The sequence below is a fragment of the Nilaparvata lugens genome, chromosome 5, assembly GCF_014356525.2.
Source record: "Nilaparvata lugens isolate BPH chromosome 5, ASM1435652v1, whole genome shotgun sequence".
NCBI classification, from domain to species: Eukaryota; Metazoa; Arthropoda; class Insecta; order Hemiptera; family Delphacidae; genus Nilaparvata; species Nilaparvata lugens.
In genome coordinates, this window is record NC_052508.1 from 68,438,930 (window position 1) to 68,461,171 (window position 22,242).

Below are 22,242 nucleotides of genomic sequence, written 5' to 3' on the forward strand. Positions count from 1 at the left end.
AGTGCGCCTCTAAAGGGCCAACTGAACATACCTACCAAATTTGAATGTTTTTGGTCCGGTAGATTTTTAGTTATGCGAGTGAGTGAGTGAGTGAGTGAGTGAGTCAGTCAGTCAGTGAGTGAGTGCCATTTCGCTTTTATATATATAGAAAAAGAAAAAACAGACAAATAGAATAATTTATCATAAATCAGCTGACAAGTGATTACACAGATGTGTGGGGAAGCCAGTCGATTGCTGTATTTCCATAAGGTCAATCAGGTACTTATCAGAACACTGCGTGAGGTCTACTGTTCACAGAGCTACTTGTTTAGTGTAGTTAATAAAACGCTCACTGGAGCGCTAAAAGTTGCACTCAATTTGGATCTATAGTCTCTCATCTCCTAGTATAATGGGACCGCGGAATTCCTAACCTAAAAAGTTAAACAAACCTAACTAACTTACAAATTAACCGCTCTGCAAACCGCAATCTTCTGTATTTTAATTTGTTCAGTGTTTTCTTTACTTTTCATTGTTTGATTGAAGAAAACGCATCAACAAGTCAATCTTTTTTAATAAGAATCAATTCAATATTACATTTTTTTTAAATTAGGACAGTTGAAGTTATAGTGCTGTGCAATTTAAAAATGAACAGATATTGTTTGGATCCAAGGTAAGATATTTTTCCTTCAAGTAAATTATATTTAAACATAATTTTTTAATAATTTTGTCATTTGCCCTATAGTATTTCTAAAATCTGGGAGAAGTTCATAGATAGCAACCAATGCAATTTGAAAATCAAGATTCTTGATTCTTGTTTGATTATGTGATCTTAGGGCTTCAAGCAGAATTTAAAGTTGATTCTAGCCGATCGACGACTGTAGAGTAATCTACAGTTTTTATCTACCTTGACTTATCAATAAACATAAAAGAATTGAACACAAATTTTTGAGAAGTTTCAACAGTTGAAGATAGGCTAGGCCTTAAACACGGATCAAGTTTTCCCACTGGTTTTATCACTCTGTAAAATGTGCTTCACTAACCAACTAAACCAACATGGTCAAAAAATTTTAGACTTGATAAATTTTAGTTGAGATTTAAAAAGTAAATGTTTCAAGAGTTTTTCAAACTATGACTCACCCCATTAGTAATATCACGGAGTAAGGAACAAAATTGTTTTTCAAATTATAAGGAACAAATTGTGTCTCTTTTTCCTCAATTATTGTTTTTATTTTCTTTGGTAATATTCAGTTAACTTCCCTTTGAGCAGTTACTACTTAGCGTACTACTGCTAATAGGCTTTAACTTTCATAAAAATTAAAATATTTGGTTGAACAAGGATATGAATTGTTGATTCTTTTTCAGATGATATCAAGGCTTGATCAGAACAACTCTTCCAGTTCAAACTTTTGCCCACTCTGTCAAGCGCCCCTCCAGCGATTGAAAGTCAGTTCAGCGTTCCATATTTCTAATTGCTCAGTCTCCTGGGACTCCCTAGATGGTATGCCTCTGCTTGTGAATAATAAGTTTTGCTGGTAACTTCTCATCCTGTTACTTATTTATCTGATCCTATCCATTTTTCTACTCTTAATCCGCCCTGTACATTTTCAGTCCACATCATCTTCCAAATAAACACATGAGCATTCCTGAAAACCCATTTATCACTACTTCAAATGAACTGTAATACTTCCATCTCATTCCTTTGTAGCTGCACCCAACCCGTAACAATATGCACCCAAATAGATTCTGGTGTCCTTATCATATTCCAAATAAACAAGTGAGCGTTTCTTCAAACCTATTCATGTTTGCATTAAATAACCAGTAACACTTCTCTTTTATCTCTATGCACGCGCCGCCATTTTGTCTGTTCACCTTTCCCCAGTAGCCTACCCTACCTATTTCACTATTACAAAAATAATATAGTGCTACACAATATCGTCATTCTCTCATCAATGAATTAATATCCCCCCTGATCTCAATCCTCTAAGATGTCCTATCCTTGATTCATAGCTGCATTTAAGTCTATTTATAAAAATATGTCTATAAATATCACTTCTTGTCAAACACTTCACATAAATGAATGTGAATTCACACATTTAAATGCACTAATCTTAAAATATTTTCATAGCATATTTTTAGGCTAGTCAATTTAAAACAACCCAAGTACAATTTGGAGGGATATGAGGGACATTCATCTATTTTATCTGTCTAGTCATGTAGAATTATTACACTTATATGAGAAGACACAACAGGCTTATGCCCAAAACTGCCCCTTCTCAAATCTATTCTTCAGTTCAAATCAAAATCTAGGTTAATTTAAAACAACCTCCGACTTGGAGGGATATGCGGAGCAGAGAAAATTAGATATATAGCAGCGGCGAAGTTACCGTGCTAAACCGCAAAGTGTTCTGTAGTCTTTGGCGAGTGTTCAACATCTCATGATACGCATACTTAGTTTTCTCTCTGAAAGTACTGCATCGAATGAGTCTGATCGACAACTTGGCAACTGCGCTTCTTTCTATGACTGATCATCTCTGTAATTGGCTAATCTCTGTCCATTCCTCTGGTCCGCATATCCGTCCAAGTCGGTGGTTTTTTAAATGGATTATAGTTTTCTCTCTGAAAGCACTGCTTCGAATGAGTCTGATCAACAACTTGGCAACTGCTCTTCTTTAAATACGACTCTATTCATCACTGTAATTGGCTGATCTTCCTCCATTTCTCTGCTCCGCATATCCCTCCAAGTCGGTGGTTGTCTTGAATGGACTATAGTTTTCTCTCTGAAAGCACTGCTTCGACTGAGTCTGATCGACAACTTGGCAACTGCGCTTCTTTCTATGACTATTCATCACTGTAATTGGCTGATCCTCATCCATTTCTCTGCTCCGCATATCCGTCCAAGTCGGTGTTTGTCTTAAATGGACTATAGTTTTCTCTCTGAAATCACTGCTTCGACTGAGTCTGATCGACAACTTGGCAACTTCGCTTCTTTCTATGACTCTATTCATCACTGTAATTGGCTGATCCTCATCCATTTCTCTGCTCCGCATATCCGTCCAAGTCGGAGATTGTATTAAATGGGCTATATATAGTCTACCTGTTCAAAGTCTTGATAATGATATTTCATAGCCGAAACATGTTGTGACGAAATAATTTTAAAAAGGGTACCTACTCAGATTTATATTTTTATTTATATTCAAAAGTAGCCCTAAAGAAAAAAGACAATACCTGTTTAAGTATTCAGGTAAGTAAGATGTATTTATTCTATGTTAATTTATTGAATAATTTAAGCCTATGAATTCATGTAGCTTACTGTAAAATTTTGGTAAATTGAATCTGTTTTTTTTTTTCAGAATGTCCTGCTGGAATTGAGTGTTCTAACGACAGTATATTCCATTATCGAGATTTCTCCCACTCAGTAATAGCGAGCTACCGCTGCTCCAATCTCTACGTTGAAGAAAAAACTGAGCACTCACCCGAAAAACAGAAGAAAACCCCAGTGTCTTCCAAATCGCCCAAAAAAAGTCCGAAGCATCCGCCTAAAAAGAGAAAACCCAAAGCTTCAAAACAACCGACTGTGAAAAATTGTGATAATGAAACAGTATTAGAAGTTAGTGATGAAGAAGAGGACCTAGATATCTTCAAGCCAAAGAAAAATGCTCGCAACAATCTTGTTTCGAAACGAAAACTGTACAAATCTAATTCGGATCTCCCCGTAGAGATCTGTAACAAAAATAAGAAAGTCCGTGCTGAAAAAATTGTGAGCGACGAAGTTTCAATTACTAGCAATTCAAAGCGAAATACAGAATCTATCGAAAAAGACAGCAGGCTGTCACAATATTGTAACGATTCAACGCTCTGTGATAAAGACCCGAAACCTCTCAAAATTACGATGGAACGAGATTTACATTTAGATTCATGTGTTAAAATAGAAACTCCACTTCACAATATACAGTCTGAAGATGAATCTGGTAGTGGAAAGAGTAGCAGCTCAGATGGTCAACATATCTCCAAGCAAATCATAAATCAGGAGAAATCTCAAACAAGTAAGTATCAGAATAGAGAAAAGATAGCATGAGGTAAATCATGTACTATCGTGGCTTATGGCGTAAGATAAATCGTGGTTTATGTTCCAAATTCCAAGCCGATTCTTTGCTAACTCAAGCCAATTGCTGTTGACTACTGTCTATTATTTCTGTTTTGGTCGGGTGAAAGTGTAAGAAAGCCACAGTATGAGAGACTAGATATTTTCATTTCATTTCATTTATTGTATAAAATACTATAATCATAATACAAGACTACCAGCGGCACTTAGCTTCACAAAAGAGGACTATAAAGGCCCGGTTGCACAACAGCCGGTTAAATTTCAACCGTGATTAATTTCACAAGAACCAATCAGAGAAGGCCTTTGTGAAAATTAAATAAATTTAAACGTGATTAATTCTACGAGAACCAATTAGAGAAGGCGTTTTTGAAAAGACGGCTTTTCTGTTGCGTTCATGTTGCAAATGTCACTGTTAATTCCAGCCGATAATGTTAGTGCCGGTTGCACAACAGCCGGTTAAATTTTAACCATGATTAATTTCACGAGAACCAATCAGGGGTTTTTGAAAAGACGGCTTCTCTATTTGGTTCTCGTTGAATTAATCACGGTTGAAATTCAACCGGCTGTTGTGCAACCGGCACTAACATTATCGGCTTGAATTAATAGTGACATTTGCAACATAAACGCCCTGTATCATGGGATATCTTCTTATGCTATCTTTTGTCTATGGTATCAGTCAGTTGAACGATTTTCCACTTGATAATAATACGTATATTGTTCCCTGTGATCGCCCCAATATATCAAAAGTGACATTTGCAACATAAACGCCCTGTATCATGGGATATCTTCTTATGCTATTTTATCTATAGTATCAGTCAGTTGAACGATTTTCCACTTGATAATACGTATATTGTTCCCTGTGATCGCCCCAATATATCAAAAGTGACATTTGCAACATAAACGCCCTGTATCATGGGATATCTTCTTATGCTATATTTTATCTATAGTATCAGTCAGTTGAACGATTTTCCACTTGATAATAATACGTATATTGTTCCCTGTGATCGCCCCAATATATCAAAAGTGACATTTGCAACATAAACGCCCTGTATCATGGGATATCTTCTTATGCTATCTTTTGTCTATGGTATCAGTCAGTTGAACGATTTTCCACTTGATAATAATACGTATATTGTTTCCTGTGATCGCCCCAATATATCAAAAGTGACATTTGCAACATAAACGCCCTGTATCATGGGATATCTTCTTATGCTATATTTTATCTATAGTATCAGTCAGTTGAACGATTTTCCACTTGATATAATACGTATATTGTTCCCTGTGATCGCCCCAATATATCAAAAGTGACATTTGCAACATAAACGCCCTGTATCATGGGATATCTTCTTATGCTATATTTTATCTATAGTATCAGTCAGTTGAACGATTTTCCACTTGATAATAATACGTATATTGTTCCCTGTGATCGCCCCAATATATCAAAAGTGACATTTGCAACATAAACGCCCTGTATCATGGGATATCTTCTTATGCTATTTTATCTATAGTATCAGTCAGTTGAACGATTTTCCACTTGATAATATACGTATATTGTTCCCTGTGATCGCCCCAATATATCAAAAGTGACATTTGCAACATAAACGCCCTGTATCATGGGATATCTTCTTATGCTATATTTTATCTATAGTATCAGTCAGTTGAACGATTTTCCACTTGATAATAATACGTATATTGTTCCCTGTGATCGCCCCAATATATCAAAAGTGACATTTGCAACATAAACGCCCTGTATCATGGGATATCTTCTTATGCTATATTTTATCTATAGTATCAGTCAGTTGAACGATTTTCCACTTGATAATAATACGTATATTGTTCCCTGTGATCGCCCCAATATATCAAAAGTGACATTTGCAACATAAACGCCCTGTATCATGGGATATCTTCTTATGCTATATTTTATCTATAGTATCAGTCAGTTGAACGATTTTCCACTTGATAATACGTATATTGTTCCCTGTGATCGCCCCAATATATCAAAAGTGACATTTGCAACATAAACGCCCTGTATCATGGGATATCTTCTTATGCTATATTTTATCTATAGTATCAGTCAGTTGAACGATTTTCCACTTGATAATACGTATATTGTTCCCTGTGATCGCCCCAATATATCAAAAGTGACATTTGCAACATAAACGCCCTGTATCATGGGATATCTTCTTATGCTATATTTTATCTATAGTATCAGTCAGTTGAACGATTTTCCACTTGATAATAATACGTATATTGTTCCCTGTGATCGCCCCAATATATCAAAAGTGACATTTGCAACATAAACGCCCTGTATCATGGGATATCTTCTTATGCTATATTTTATCTATAGTATCAGTCAGTTGAACGATTTTCCACTTGATAATAATACGTATATTGTTCCCTGTGATCGCCCCAATATATCAAAAGTGACATTGTCAACATAAACGCCCTGTATCATGGGATATCTTCTTATGCTATATTTTATCTATAGTATCAGTCAGTTGAACGATTTTCCACTTGATAATAATACGTATCTATTGTTCCCTGTGATCGCCCCAATATATTCTTTTTTCGAAAGAACTTTGCAAAACTTATGTAAGCCCGTGTGACCTCAAAATTGGTTCAAGGATGGACCCCAAGCAGATTCTGCGCTAGTGGAGACACACAGTGACAATAACTGTGGTGGGAACGCGGAATTGGAGATGTTCGGAACTTGAATCACACAGTACGTATGTGATTGTACATTACGTACAATCGTAATGTAATTAAGACTTAATTTTTCTATCTACTTAGTGAATTAATCGAACAACTCATGAATAATATAATCTTTCTTCGTAGATATATTTGCAAACACCATAATAAAAACATTCAACGACTCTTGATCACTAGAGACGCATACACACTATTCCGGAATTGGAGATGTTCCGCGAATTTCCTATTCCGCGGTCTCGTCGCAGCTCCAGTCCGTGCAAACCTTAGTTGCAGCACTGGGCTTTATAACCAATGTCAGTTCTAACGAGAATATGAGCATACTGTTTCCGCTTTTATGCTGAGTCCATCAAAATTATCTACGCTTTCTTAGAGCTCACATGCTTTCTGGCTTCTGTGAAATCTGGCATCACTGTACTTCTGTGAAATCTGGCATCACTGTACTCCATAGGTTGTTCTCACACTTACCGATTCCTCGACGATACGATAGAACAGGAATCACTCTCATTGGCTGATTCTCGGACGACGTCAACCTAATCAGCCAATCGGAGAGCTTTGTGTCCTGTCATGTCGTGTCGTTGAAGAATCGTCAAGTGTGAAAACGTCCATAAGAGAATGCTGTAATTCAACGTTTGCACAGACTATTGTAAAAGCTATTGCAACTGTGGGAAGCGTGCTTTTGGGTTAGTAGAGTTTGAAAATTGAATCTTTATAACATTGTAATGATAAAATGATTTATATTCACAAACTTTTTTCTATATTTTCACATGACATGCAATCAAATATTTAAGTAAATAATCAAAAACTTCTACTTACTGGCTGTAGTACTTTCTACCGTCTCGCGATCAACTCGCTTTCAACAGTTGAAAATGATCGCGAGACGGTAGAAAGTACTACAATCAGTAAGTCAAAGTTTTTGATTATTTACTTAAATATTTGACTGCATGTCGTATGAAAAACATAGAAAAAAGTCTGTTAATACATCGCAGCTCGGAATGGATCAAGAAACCATCACCTTTAATTTATATTCATCCTCTTCTCTTTCTATTTAGCAGCTGCAAAAGATATAAACGTTTGTCGAAACGTGACATTATCTACACATAAATTAATGGTATTTGAAATGGTATAGATGGTATAGTTGTCATGCTATTTTATAAATCTATGACAACCCTTGTCATAGATGAATTTGATGTTGCTGTATGATTTTTGTTTGAATAATTGATATTATATGTTCTCTGTTCATAGGCAAATGTGAAGACTCAAATCTACCATCAACCGAGATTGATTTGCAATTGGATGATTTGAAATTTGAAGATGAGTTGTCTATAGAATCATCTTCGAAGAACTCGGCGGATAGTGAGCCTAGTAGCACAATACAAGAAACCCTGTTATCGAGTGAAGATGTTAAAAAAGTGAAAAATCCAAACGAAAATGACAAAACAAAACGATCAACTGATCATCCGAAATTCGATTTTTTCGCCCCTAAAAAACCTGGATTACCTGATAAACGCTCAAAACCCAAAAAGGTTGATATAACCTACAGTAATGTGAAGACTGTCATACCAGGATCTAGTGATGAACCAAGTGTGGGTGAGTAAACTGTTTTCTATTTACAATATATATAATTTTTATTGGATAGTGCAAACAATACAATAGCCGGAAAAGAAAAAACAGGCTATTGCCAAAAACTTCTTCTATTTCCTAATATGGAGTGACCCATGGCCTAGTTCATAGAGTGCTTGCGTAGAGGCCTAGAGATCCCGGGTTCATACCCACTCATCATCAGAATTTTTCAACCAAGTCTCTCCACTCCTGTGTTATTATCGGATGGGCACGTGAAAGACTCGTTCCTGGCTGACGTATGACAGTCGTAAGGCCTATTGAGGCTTAAATTATTTATTCCGGTTAGATAAGGTCCTATTCCGGCAAGGTATGACCTTCCCGCAAGGGGCTCTCCACCAACTAAAGCTATTCGAATCCATTTACTTTTTATTTACAATAAATATTTTCTTTCAATGGTGAATATTCATTTAAAGATATGAACTCAGGACTCAATAAAAATGACAACATTTAATATTACCATAGAGAAACAAACAATAGCATAAGTAGATATCCCATGGTATAGGACGTTTATGTCGCAACTCTTACTGTTATCTCAAGCCGATAGTTCATGTAATTCTTTCCCGTGAAGCTGTGTGACACTGGTAGTCTCTCATATTGTGCCGTTCATACACTCTCACCACAACAAAACAGTAAAATTTAACAATAATCAACAGTAATCGGCTTGAGATAACAGTAAAAGTTGCGACATAAACGTCCTATACAATGAGATATCTACTTACGCTATTGTTTCTCTATGATATTACTTACTTACTGCCATGGCCATACATATCTAAGTAGATATTCAGCCGCACCATCAAAGCCCCTCCACCCTCCACCTCTATCGATTCTCCGCGTCCTCCTCGGTTGCTCCAATTCTCTCCATATCGGCCTTCACTTGACTCCACCATCTACGTCGTGGTCTTCCTCTCGGTAATAATAATATCGAGTGACCTGGCTGGCTCAGGTCTGGTATCAGAGTTTTCAGGTCGCAACTGATCAATTTCAGGGCCTTCCTCTCGGTTGTCGTCCTTCCGGATTTTTTTTCAACACTTGATTGAGATTGCTGTCATCTTTTCTTCTCAAAACATGCCCAGCCCATCTGATCCTTCTACACTTGAACTCGAATACTACATCTGACTCCCTATAAAGGTCTCGAAGTTCTCTTTTGTGTCTCTTTCTCCACTCTCCTCCCTCATTTATAGGTCCACAGATTTTTTTAAAGATCTTGTTCTCGAATACAATCAATTACCTTCCCTCCCTTCTAACTAACTTCCATGTTTCAGCACCGTCGAGCAATATTGGACTGAGAATTGTTTAATAAATTTTAATTTTCGTAGTATGTGATAACAATTTAATATTGTGGCATAATTTTAAACCCTTCAATATTTGTTTCCATTACGAACTGCTTCTTAATAATTACTTTTGAACAATTACATTACGACATAGCAGTCTGATATTTATAAATAAAAGCTATTAGCTTCTACTCACATTATTTTGTGGAGCGCTTTCGGACACTAGGCCCTTCCTCAACACTGGTTGACACTAACTGGAATTCACAGTTAGTAAGCAAATCATTCAAATAATCCCGCCACTCGTGCAACCCACGCTGCTTACTAACTGTGTATTCCACAACGGAAGTGTCAACCAGTGTTGAGGAAGGGCCTAGTGTTCGAAAGCGCTCCACAAATTAATGTGAGTAGAAGCTAATAGCTTTTATTTATAAATATCAGACTGGTATGTCGTAATTCAATTGATCAAAAGTGATTATTTTAAAATAAAAATATTCATAACTTACGAGTTTGTGTTTCTTGAATAGTTCCAAATTTCTTAAATAACTCAATATTATTCGTTAAAAGTGGTAATTGAGTGGAATATTTCTAATTAATTTATCAATTCAAGCCATCTAAATTCAAAATTTATAGTTTTAATGTCTATTTTGGGCCAAAATTTTATAAAAATTGTACACGTGAAATTCTAACCTGATCTTGGACTTTGTCACCTACAAATTTTGAAAAAAAATAGCACAAGGACTACCTTATTATTTATCTTTCAATGTTATTTGCATTGTAAATAAATAAATAAAATAAAACTTTTGTCCTCATCAAACGTACATTTTAATAATGTAATTTATTCTTTCGAACTGTTGATCGTATTCATTTTCAAGTAAAATTCACTTTTATAACCTTTATCAAATCAACTATGGATAATGATAGCGATTAGAAGTTTGTGTGTTTCTTAAGAAAAGAATCTTCGATATTCCAGTATCAAGTCTGTTCCAAACTGTGAATTCTCTGGTTATAATCCAGTCAATTTCTCATGGAAGTTCTTATAAATCCAAAATACTACTTCAAATTGAGATTTTTATGAGTTTTCTTATTGATAATTCTATCAATTGGTTGTAGGGCCTGTAAAGTCTGAGAAAACTGACAACAGGGCAACTGGCAACTCGTGGCGGAAGTTTGGATCTAAATCAAATGTTCCAAAAGTTTGTCCCTTCTACAAACGAATTCCAGGTATTTATACATCAGTTTTAACTTTTAAACTCTAGCATTTAGTCCAAAATGTTGAAAAACATAGAAAATTTAGTGCTTCAATGAAACACTATGTTTTTAAACATTCAAAAAACTTTAGTGCTTCAATGCTATTCTTTAATATCTATGCTTGAAAAATTTCGAAATCGACAAAAAAGTTTAAATTAGTTAAACTTGGAGACTGGGCACAAAACGTTCACAACTGTTATATCGATAATTATTTTTTTATGAATAGTTCGGTTCTATGTGGATAAAAATTGTATTGGAAGAAAGTCCTAATAGATAATTGTCATCCTATGTAGATAATATAGCTGCTATCTTATTTATATGTTGAAATTATATGTTCTCTTATATGTTCATATTTTATATATGAGATTTATATGTTCAAACGTTGTACCAGCTATTGAAAATCCATAGTAGAAGTTTATAAATAAAGAAACATCTAGTGATCAAAGAACGTTTATTCATTTATTTTGATCAAACCATTTATTTTTGCAGATACAAACTTTGTGGTTGATGCATTTCAATACGGATCAATCCCTGGAGTACAAGCCTATTTTCTAAGTCATTTCCACAGTGACCATTATATTGGCCTCAGAAAAGGCTTCTCGCATCCTATTTATTGCAGTAAAATTACTGGTAAGAATTTTCAAATAAATCAATCACGTTACAAACAATTTTATTCTATAAACAAATAGGACACCTGATGAAATGTTCCAAGATGGTCGATTCAATGGATATCACTTGAATAAAATTGAGAAAACTCTTCAAGTAGTAAAGTAATTTTTAAGTAGTAAAGTAATTTTTGTTTATTACTCGAAGTTTGTTTCTTATCTCTTTCCGTTTTTCGTTTCCATTTCCAGTTCTTGGCTCTCTCTCAATCTCTCAAAGCATAGCGCTATCTGCTTTGTCCAAAATTCGAACTTTTTTATACTTCTATTCTCAAACATATGAGTAAAGAGTAAAGACAGTGTCGAATGATAGACAAGGATAGCAACTCCAATGTTAATCAAATACTGCAATTATAACGTGAACCTTACTATAGTTCTTGATTGTGACCTTGAATTCATTCATAATTCATAACTAGTGACCCCTGAGTTGGAGAACTCGCTCAAGAACTGTTTTACTGTAATCTTTGAAACCCGCAACTTCTTATTATACAGAGTTGGTGAAAATTATGGAAACAGCTAAATTATTTATTCTACAAGAATAATATTGACAGTAGGTTTCATTGGTGTTCCTTTTTGAAATGAAAAAGTACTCTTCAAAAATTACTCTGTCGCTTCAACATCTTTGGATGAATCCAAATTCATGATACATGATTGTGATCAGAGTTATAAGAGAAAATTAATGGCGAAAACCGCACATTGATATCTCAACCCGTATCAATTTGTTGATGTAAAAGTTGTAAATTATGTTGTATATTAACCAGCTGAAATCATGTGTCAGTGCAAGAAGGTCTGTCTGTGTTATAGCTTCTAAATAGCCTCAGCTGATGTTAATGAATAAATGGGAAAACTGTTGTAATTGCGTGAAATGAACTCTTCAGCTGACGAAATGATAAATCACAACAATTTTTTTCTTATGAACTTTCAATGTTATTTTTTTCCTATGAACTTTCAATGTTATTTTTATACTCTGAAAAAGGACGAAGGAGTGGGTCAATTGTGTTGTTCAATGAACTTGACCTGTAAAAGTTTCGAAAAAAAGTGTTCAAAATTTGAAGCTGTTTGATCAATTCTTTCTCAAGTTATTGTAGAACATACAAACAGACGGACAACGACTTTGCCTTCGGTAAGTCAAAAGTGAGAACTCGCTAACGCTCGTTCAATTAATTATTCATTGTTAAATTAATAATATAATAACAATATTTTTCAATATCAATCAATTATTGTGTTTTCAGCAAACTTAGTCAAGATGAAACTGGGTGTAAACGAGAGGTACATAAATGTTATCAACTTGAATGAACGCACTGTAGTGAACGGCGTTGAAGTGGTCGCTTTAGATGCCAACCAGTAAGTACAAACACGTTAAACCATCGATTTTCTTCATTTTTATTTTGTAAGCCATCAATCTGAAAACAACAAATATCTCGTACAGCAGTCAATTTTAATGATGATACTACATAGTTATTACCATGCGCAACTTCTCATTTGAGGAAAAAATGATTATTTATCTAATCATTCAGAATTACACAACTTCTAGAAAAGTACCACAGGCTAAAGTCAAAAACGATTCCGATTCTAATTTATACAACAGTCCAAATGTAGCCGACTCTAGTTCCGTGATACAAAATGTCTCCTCTTAACAATAAAATAATTATTATTAATAATAATTTCTCCTCTTAAAAGTTATATTCTCAATAATATAATACTACTTCACTTTTCTCATCATGCTTCTTTGTTTTAATAAGAAAGCTCCAACATAACCTGTCACAGGTTTCCCATCTTCAGTGGTAGACACTCATATCGTTAGTATAATACGCACATGTAGATGCCTTGTTTGTTATTTAAATGGTTGCTTCAAGTACATAGAGTGTACTTGGTCTATAATAGGTCTATAATAGAACATGCGACTATGGTATTTATTAGTATTATTAGTATTATTATACAAATTTAATCTTATTCCTGAACAAAAATAATCACCTTTTTACTCCTCGAACTGTTCCTTACAATATACGTTCCCCTGTAGTTAACACTTTCAATATAGATTTTACATCATTAACAACGTGCAAACGCCGGTTTGAGTACCAAAGAAGTAAGTTGATAAATAAAATCCTGGAAGACTTTATCACTACAAAAATAACAACAACTAAACTTAATTCAATAAAGGAATGGGTGAAAATAAATTATTACTTTAAAATTCCCAATTGATAAACAATAGTTATTTGTGCAACTAGTGCGCAAAGTGACAGTTTGCTGCACCGAAAGAAACGTTTACGCCCGAGCCGTAGGCGAGGGCGGAATGGTTTCTTGAGTGCAGCAGAGGAACTTTGCGCACGTATTTCACATTAAGTTTTTCCTACAGTTACCATTGAATATGAAAAGTGGGTAATTATGGGTAAAATTGCCTGAAATCCATCAAATGTTTTTCTGTGTAATTTTATTATTGATAAAACCTTAATTTATTGTCAAATTGAATAAAAATGTTGTCCTTGGTTATAATATATAATACTAATAATTAGCGCGTTGTGCTTCGTTGCACCTCTGCTCACTATAGCAGCCACAGCAGTCACTGTTACCAACTTCATTTTGATTTTGCTGCACTGTTGCTCCATATAACCTAGTAAGTATTTTGCGTTGCCATGTTGCAAATCTGGAGTGCAGAAAAATTTTTCCCGCACTAGAGCGGAAAAGTGATTCTTTGCGTTCTGTAATCAGTGCAGCAATGGCCACTTTTCAACGTAACTGTAGGAAAAATATATTTTTCAATTTTTCTTAAATATGTTTGATGTTATTAATATGTTTATCGAAGTATACAAAGGTCCACTAATCTGTTTTGAAATTCTAGTGCTATTTTAAATATTTGAAGTATCTTGGCTATATTATATGATTAACTATATTACATTGAGTATATGATTTTTTATTTTTATTTGTCTATCTGTATTGCACTGGTCTGGGATTCTATTATGAAGAGCTGTATTAATTCTAAAATCATGTTAAAATATAGGTAAGGAATGTTTTGAACTCGTGGCTAGAGCACAACATTTCTTTTTCTAGCCACGCCAATTATTTAACAACAAATTATTCATTTATTTTCAAATGTTGTTAATTGGTGAATAAATTTGATTTGAGTATATTTATAATACTGTAATAGTATTACAGTTTACTAAATGGTTACTTCAAGTCTATGGTAGAACATTGTATGCATCTATGGCATTTATTAATATAATTATTATATTTAATAGTATTACAGTAGTCTATTATATTTGATAGCATTATTTCAGTCATTTGTCAAGAACTCACAAGTTTCAGTATCAATATCAGTAAAAAGTGATTTTATTCTATATTTTGTGAATATTTGAAGTTTGGTTTTTGTTTTTTTTTTTTATCAATTTATCTAAATTTGAAATTCTTTGTTTTAATCTGATTCATAGTTTCAGATTGAAGATTTGGTGTTGAAATTGAAGTCAACATAACCTACATAATATTTGGACGATTTGTGACAAAATCAGGAAATTGAAGAAGTTTTGGGCAATAGCCTGTTTTTTTCTTTTCCGACTATTGTATCCTTCGCTCTATCTAATAAATAAATAAATAAATAAATATACTCCTTGTCTGCTGAAGGGTGGTGCTCGGAGCCCTGAGACACGTTCACTCAACAAGTAAATTGAGTTCAATTTTAAAAGTGCTTTCTTGTGAAAATAAAAGTAATAAATAAAAAAGGTCACCACAAAGTTCAGTTATCTTTATCACTTAATAATTGTTCATTCATCCTGAAATCTAAATTACTATAGTTTTTAGGTTTTATTTCGGTTTTCATGTTCCCTTTTTGGTTTAATTTGCAGTTGTCCCGGATCAGTGATGCTATTATTCCAGCTGCGGACTGGCCAGAACTATTTACATGTGGGAGATTTCAGAGCCAACACTGAAATGGAATCGTATCCCGAGTTGAAGCAACTGCGAATACATAAGCTGTTTCTTGATACCACGTAAGATTCATTCATTCATTCATTCATTCATTTATCAATATAATTACAAATCATTCAGGGCGTTTCAAAATGTTCTTCGGGGTTACAAAAATTCATTACAAAAAACTATTCCACTTACAATAATGAAAGAGCATTTCAAACATTTTTTTCCACGGGTACTGGACAGTTAAGGTGCATTTTCGTTTGTGCGTAAATTTCCGCAGTCGACGACCTCAAGCATTGTTGACATTCATATTGTCCAAATTTCATATGTGCTCAAACAACTTTTCATTATTTGTGTTTATTATTCAAGAATCAAACATTTCTAATAATTTCAACATTTTGCCTTTTAAAGGTATAAAAAAGTATGAAATTAAGATCCCCTATTAAAACATAATTGAACATAATCTTTTAGGTTATTTAGACAAATTGAAATCTACCCAATCTGAGACTGCATTTACGCACAAACGAAAACGCAGCTTTAGCTTACTGTTTGCCTGTTAGGTGTAGACAGTAGAGAAAATGGCTACAGGTGACAAGTCACCAATCAAATGAGTGTAACTCAGAATATGATGTATTATGACAATGAGTAAATAAATAAAATAATTGACAATAGATTCAAATATATAAATAAAAATAAAAATCCAAGTACCCTTTTTTAAAATTGTTTAGTCCCAACATGTTTCGGCTATATGATGCCATTATCAAATGATTGCAAAATAAATAATAAAAGTCAAAACCTGTTGTGAGTAAACAATTTTAAAAAGGGTTCTTAGATTTTTATTCATATTCAAGAGTAGCCCTAAAGAAAAAATACAATTCAAATATATAGCATTGTATATATATATATATATTATATATATATATATATATATATATATATATATACATTTTTTATATATATATATTCAATAGCATTGTTCTATAAATAGTTGATTCCCTCCCTTTTATACCCTCTATCAGTCTATCACATGGAAAACCATAGTTTGCTTGGTATTTTCATCCTTTAAATCTATTTAGCCCAAACCACCATAAATACTGTTTTTTTGTCTGAAACTTGTATTTTGTATTTAGATTTCCATTGTGAGTTTTGTATTGAATAAATTTGAATTTTGATTTGAAAATAACTATTTGTATAGTGTTAGATAATTGAAAAATGTTGTTCAAAATAGTCGTTTTCATAGTAACAACATTGATTTTTCATTTTGCTCAATTTTCAAAATGTCTAATAAGATCGTATTTTTCAATCTTGTTGCAGGTACTGTAAACCGGCATACACATTTCCATCTCAACAAAGTGTGATTGATGACGTATTAAAAATTGTGAAAACCGAATTCATGATGAATCCGAGGACGCTGATAGTTGTAGGCTCATACCTAATAGGTTAGTACTTACTCTCATCACAATCTTATCTAAATTTGGGAGAGGAATAGATAGCATAAGGTTCCCTTATTTTTTCTCTCCCTATCATTTTGATGATGTATTTATTGTATGAATCAATGAAGAATAAAGATTACTACACTCTTCTCTTATATTGGTGAGGTACCAGGTTCGATTCCCGGTACATTTATTTTGGACAGATTCAATCAACGAATTTTCTCCTGCTATTTAGTTCTTCGGCCAATGTCTGCAGGGTTTTAAATATATATCAATATGGGTTTTCATATTCGGTGTGTGGCTACCGCAAGGTGACATCACTATTTATGTATGAAAAAACATGCTGTCATTTAATGTGTATCGGTTTCAATAGATCTGCAGTATTGTTCTGTGTACGATAATGTTAGCATGTCGTTTTGATTATAGTGTGAGGTTCACGTTATAATGGCAGTGTTTTATTAGCAATGGCATTGCTATCCTTGTCTATCATTCAAAAAAGCGGATAGCGCTATCTCTTTCTCGCTTTGCTCTGTTGCCAGATCGTCTTTTAACAATGTAAAATTAATAATTAATTAACAAAATATTTCATCTCAATTATGAAAAATTTGTTGAAAAATATAATTCCTTGCTTAATAAAATATAATTGATTATTTTAAACGAGTGAACAGTTAATATTCTTTAAAAGGTCATCTATAAACCTTTTTCCTTTATGAAAAAGTTGTTGAAAATAGTTATTTGTGCAACTAGTGCGCAAAGTGACAGTTTGCTGCACCGAAAGAAACGTTTACGCCCGAGCCGTAGGCGAGGGCGGAATGGTTTCTTGAGTGCAGCAGAGGAACTTTGCGCACGTATTTCACATTAAGTTTTTCCTACAGTTACCATTGAATATGAAAAGTGGGTAATTATGGGTAAAATTGCCTGAAATGCATCAAATGTTTTTCTGTGTAATTTTATTATTGATAAAAACCTTAATTTATTATAAATTGAATAAACATGTTGTCCTTGGTTATAATATATAGGTACTTAATAATTTGCTCGTTGTGCTTCGTTGCACCTCTGCTCACTATAGCAGTCCAGTCACTGTTACCAACTTCATTTGGATTTTGCTGCACTGTTGCTCCATATAACCTACTAAGTATTTTGTGTTGCCATGTTGCAAATCTGGAGTGCAGAAAAATTTTTCCCGCACTAGAGCGGAAAAGTGATTCTTTGCGTTCTGTAATCAGTGCAGCAATGGCCACTTTTCAACGTAACTGTAGGAAAATATAATTCCTTGCTTAATAAAATATGATTGATTATTTTAAACGAGAATGAACAGTTAATATTACATAGATAAACCTGTATCAGCTACCGTGTATAGAAGGCATTGAAAAGACAGAGGTTCCGCAACGTTGCTATCCTATCTTTCTCCACTGCCATTCTAACGTGGACCCCACTATAGAACAACGAGTGTTCTTGAGAAAGTATTTCAAACGCCTCCAGGTTTTTTCCTGTAGTGTTATCTCAAAGGGTTCAATAAATAGCCATTATACTCTGAATAAACTGAAATCGAACATTACAACGAAGATAAGAAATATTTTTTTAGGGATATTTAATAAAAAAAGTTTTAACAAGTATGGTAGAACAACTTTTTTTGTAAAAAGTGTCCCTTTATAGGACTCTGGTATAATAATTTACCACTTTGTTTTTCATGGTATTCTCAAAGATAATAAAGATTTATAAAATATCTTATCATTTTGTTACATCATTATTACTGTACATTTCTATGTTTCGATGATAAGAAACAGATTTTCCTGTTATTGTACTAGTTTATGGATGAATAAATTTTTTCATTTCATTTCATTTCAATATATAAACAAGGCAGACTGGTTAAATACTGTACAAGAAGGAACACTCTTTGCTCTTAGCGAAACGCTCATGCTTACATTATCGTACAGAAAACAATGCTGCCGACCTGTTGTAACCGGTACACATTAAATGACTACGGCCCGGTTGCACAAAAGCCGGTTAAATTTTAACCGTGATTAATCCACAAGAACCAAGCAGAGAAGGAGTTTTTGAAAAGACGGATTCTCTTATTGGTTGTCGTGGAATTAATCACAGTTAAAAATTAACCGGCTTTTGTGCAACATGTTTTTTTATAAATAGGCCTACATAGTGATGCAAACTTGCGTTTAACCGGATTTTGTGCAACATTTTTTTCATAAACACATAGTGATGCAAACTTGCGGTAGCCACATACCGAATATAGAAAATCCCACTTTTAACAGACATACTTATTTTGATGTGCGCAACGTGATGATCGCACTGTATTTTATGGTATACTTAATGTATGTATGGGAATGAAATACTGTATGTAAAACACTTCTTACCAAGGGAAGAAATTCCATGGCTGCTGATTTTAAACTGAATTTCAAACCAGAAATATGTTTAGTATCCAGGAGTTGACAAATAATTCACTAATTAAAAGTTCAGGAGTTAAAAGTAGTTCAACTTATCTTGGGAGTTAAGTTCAGGAGTTTAATGAATTTCAAGCAAGAAATATTCTTATAATAAGGTGTACGTTATAATGACAGTGGAGAAAGTTAGGAGAACAACGTTGCCGATCCTCTGTCTTGTCAATGCTTTCTACAGACCGTACAGGTTCATTGATGTAATATTAACTGTTCATTCTCGTTTAAAATAATTATATTTTATTAAGCAAGAAATTATATTTTTCAATAATTTAATAATGCATTTTCATAACTAAGATGAAATACTTTGTCAATTAATTCTTAATTCTGCATTGTTGAAAGACGATCTGGCAACACAGCAAAGCGAAAAAGAGAAAGCACTATTAGCTTTGTTGAATGATAGACAAGGATAGCTATACCATTGCTAATCAAACAACATCATAATCAACATCATCAAACACTGATCTGGCAACACAGCAAAGCGAAAAAGAGAAAGCACTATTAGCTTTGTTGAATGATAGACAAGGATAGCTATACCATTGCTAATCAAATACTGCTATTATAACGTGGACCTCACTTTATACCATGGCGTTGTCATGCATGTATGCAGTAGTGTTCCTCCCTCAATATGAAGGGAAGCAATTTAGGTGTGAATATAAAACAATTTTTCTTTTCAATTCCAGTACTTACATTTTGAATTTGCACTTTCAGGCAAGGAGAAAGTATTCATGGCAATCGCAGAAGAATTCGATTGCCGCATATGGGCCGAGCCGAGTAAACTGAAGATATTCGATTGCATCGAAAGCAAGGAGCTGAAAAAACGCGTGACGTCAGAAGCCAGTCTGGCTCAGGTGCACGTGGTCTCCATGGCTCATTTGGAGATTCACAAGCTGAAGGATTATCTTCGACCGTTCATGAAGGTGTTCTCTAGAGTTGTCGCTTTCAGGCCGACTGGTTGGTGTCATAATAGTGGCAGTTCGTCGTCTGGCAGTTCGTCGTTTAAGCGACTAGAGTACGAGAACGTCGTGCTTTACGAGGTGCCTTACAGCGAACATTCGAGCTACACGGAGTTGCAGAGGTTTGTACAGTTTACGAAACCGGATAGCATTGTTCCCACGGTCAACGTTAATGAGAGCAGTTTGAAGGAAATGAACAAGCATTTCAAGAGTTGGCTGAATGAGACGAGTCAGTCTAGTATATTGGATTTCGTGAAGGGAGCTCGATGATAAGATGCAAATCCTTAAAGAATGCAGGCATCCAAGCTGCAAACTTATCTGCCTCTTTTTACCATAGAGAAATTATAGCATAAAAAGATATCACATGGTATAGGTTGTTTATGTTTCAAGTCTCATGCCGATTTTTGTTGACTGAAGCCGATTACTGTCGACTACTGTCTAATCTATTGGGCTTTTTGTGTAGTTAAGAAGTTGATATTGTGGTAATTATTCATATTGAATGAAAAATTGTCAAAAAACCACAGATTTATTGATACTTAGAAAGACCTGTTTCGGTTGTTACACCATTGTCAATCTCTGATAAACTAAATACAAGAGCAGCAGAATTTATACTAGTGGGCGAGTACTGCTATTGGTCAAAGGCATGAACGCCTGCCATTGGCCCAGCTAGACAGTCTCCTCCCACTCAACGGTGTGACAAAATGGCGGCTTAAGCAACAGAATTGCCATGATAACAAAATTTACTTTCAGTACAAAATAAGAACCAAGAAAACAAGTGTGAAAGATAATAAAACAAATATGTAAATGGAAAACTTACAAATTAAATAGAAAAACTTATAAAACGTTTATTTTGTTATCATGGCGATTATGTTGCCTAAGCCGCCATTTTGTCACACCGTTGAGTGGGAGGAGACTGTCTGGCTGGGCCAATGGCAGGCGTTCATGCCCTTTACCAATAGCAGTACTCGCCCACTAGTATAAATTCTGCTGCCCCACAGTCGAAGCCTGGTAAATTGTAACAGTACCAATTTGAAGGGCTCTCATTGGTAGATTGAATTGTGATCTGCTTGCTTCTCTGCGCATGCGCTGATAGCTTGTTTGTTTACCATAGCATAACTATAGAATACATAATCATTAAAATGATGTTTGATAACCATTTGTTAAATGATTTTTCTCTATAGAATATTTGAGAGTAATGGAGTGAAAGAAATGCACACTTTTCTAGACGGTAAGTTTGTAAAGCAGCCTTTGTTCATTTACGCAGCTAGTAAACGACACATTTTGGTGTAAATCAACTTCATAAGTGCGCGCCAAAAACTTGAACCAAAGATTTTTAAATGACATTCCATGGGAACATTGTGCACCAGTCATGTGATTGAACAATTCACCACTTTTTCGTGTTTCCAGACCATTTTGGTGTAAATCAACTTCATAAGTGCGCGCCAAAAACTTGAACCAAAGATTTTTAAATGGCGATCCATGGGAACATTTTGCACCATTCGTGATGAACATTTCACCACTTTTTCGTGTTCCCAGACCGTGCCCAGAATTACTGTTTTGGGCGGGTGAGAGTGTAAGAACGGCACATTATGAGAGACTACCATCGTCACATAGCTTCACGAAAAACAACTACTAGGACTATCGGCTTGAGTTAACATTGGAAATTTGAACATAAACGCCCTATGCCATGGGGTATTTTGTCTTATTCTACCTCTTCTCTATGGCTTACTCATACAGTTGAAAACCATCATATAACTGCATTTGTTTCCATTCCCCTGTTGCATACAGATGTATCTACCTCAATATCTCTAAGTTATAAGTGTCTTTTTAAAACGTACTTAAGACGTGTGATAATAAAAATTTTGCTCGTTCCGCTTGAACGAGGGCTGTCAACTTAATAATTAAA

At 34.4% G+C, this 22,242-nt stretch overlaps 2 protein-coding genes across 6 annotated transcripts in view; one reads left to right on the top strand and one right to left on the bottom strand.

Annotated features, from left to right (window-relative positions):
• The window catches only part of LOC111062959, a 94,373-nt gene that overhangs the window by 41,745 nt on the left and 30,386 nt on the right, over positions 1–22,242 (bottom strand). The window lies entirely within an intron of this gene.
• LOC120351495 (DNA cross-link repair protein SNM1-like) lies at positions 418–20,893 on the top strand. 2 transcript variants are annotated; one of them, XM_039429142.1, is made up of 10 exons: positions 418–649; positions 1,342–1,477; positions 3,330–4,022; positions 8,033–8,377; positions 10,792–10,902; positions 11,419–11,559; positions 12,824–12,935; positions 15,428–15,571; positions 16,809–16,933; positions 20,092–20,893. In XM_039429142.1, the coding sequence occupies exons 2-10, from the start codon at positions 1,342–1,344 to the stop codon at positions 20,604–20,606; spliced, it is 2,322 nt and encodes a 773-aa protein (XP_039285076.1). In that variant the 5' UTR covers positions 418–649; the 3' UTR covers positions 20,607–20,893. The 2 variants fall into 2 exon arrangements, with proteins under 2 accessions (XP_039285076.1, XP_039285077.1); XM_039429143.1 differs by lacking the exon at positions 1,342–1,477 and having other exon boundaries at positions 431–649; positions 20,092–20,692.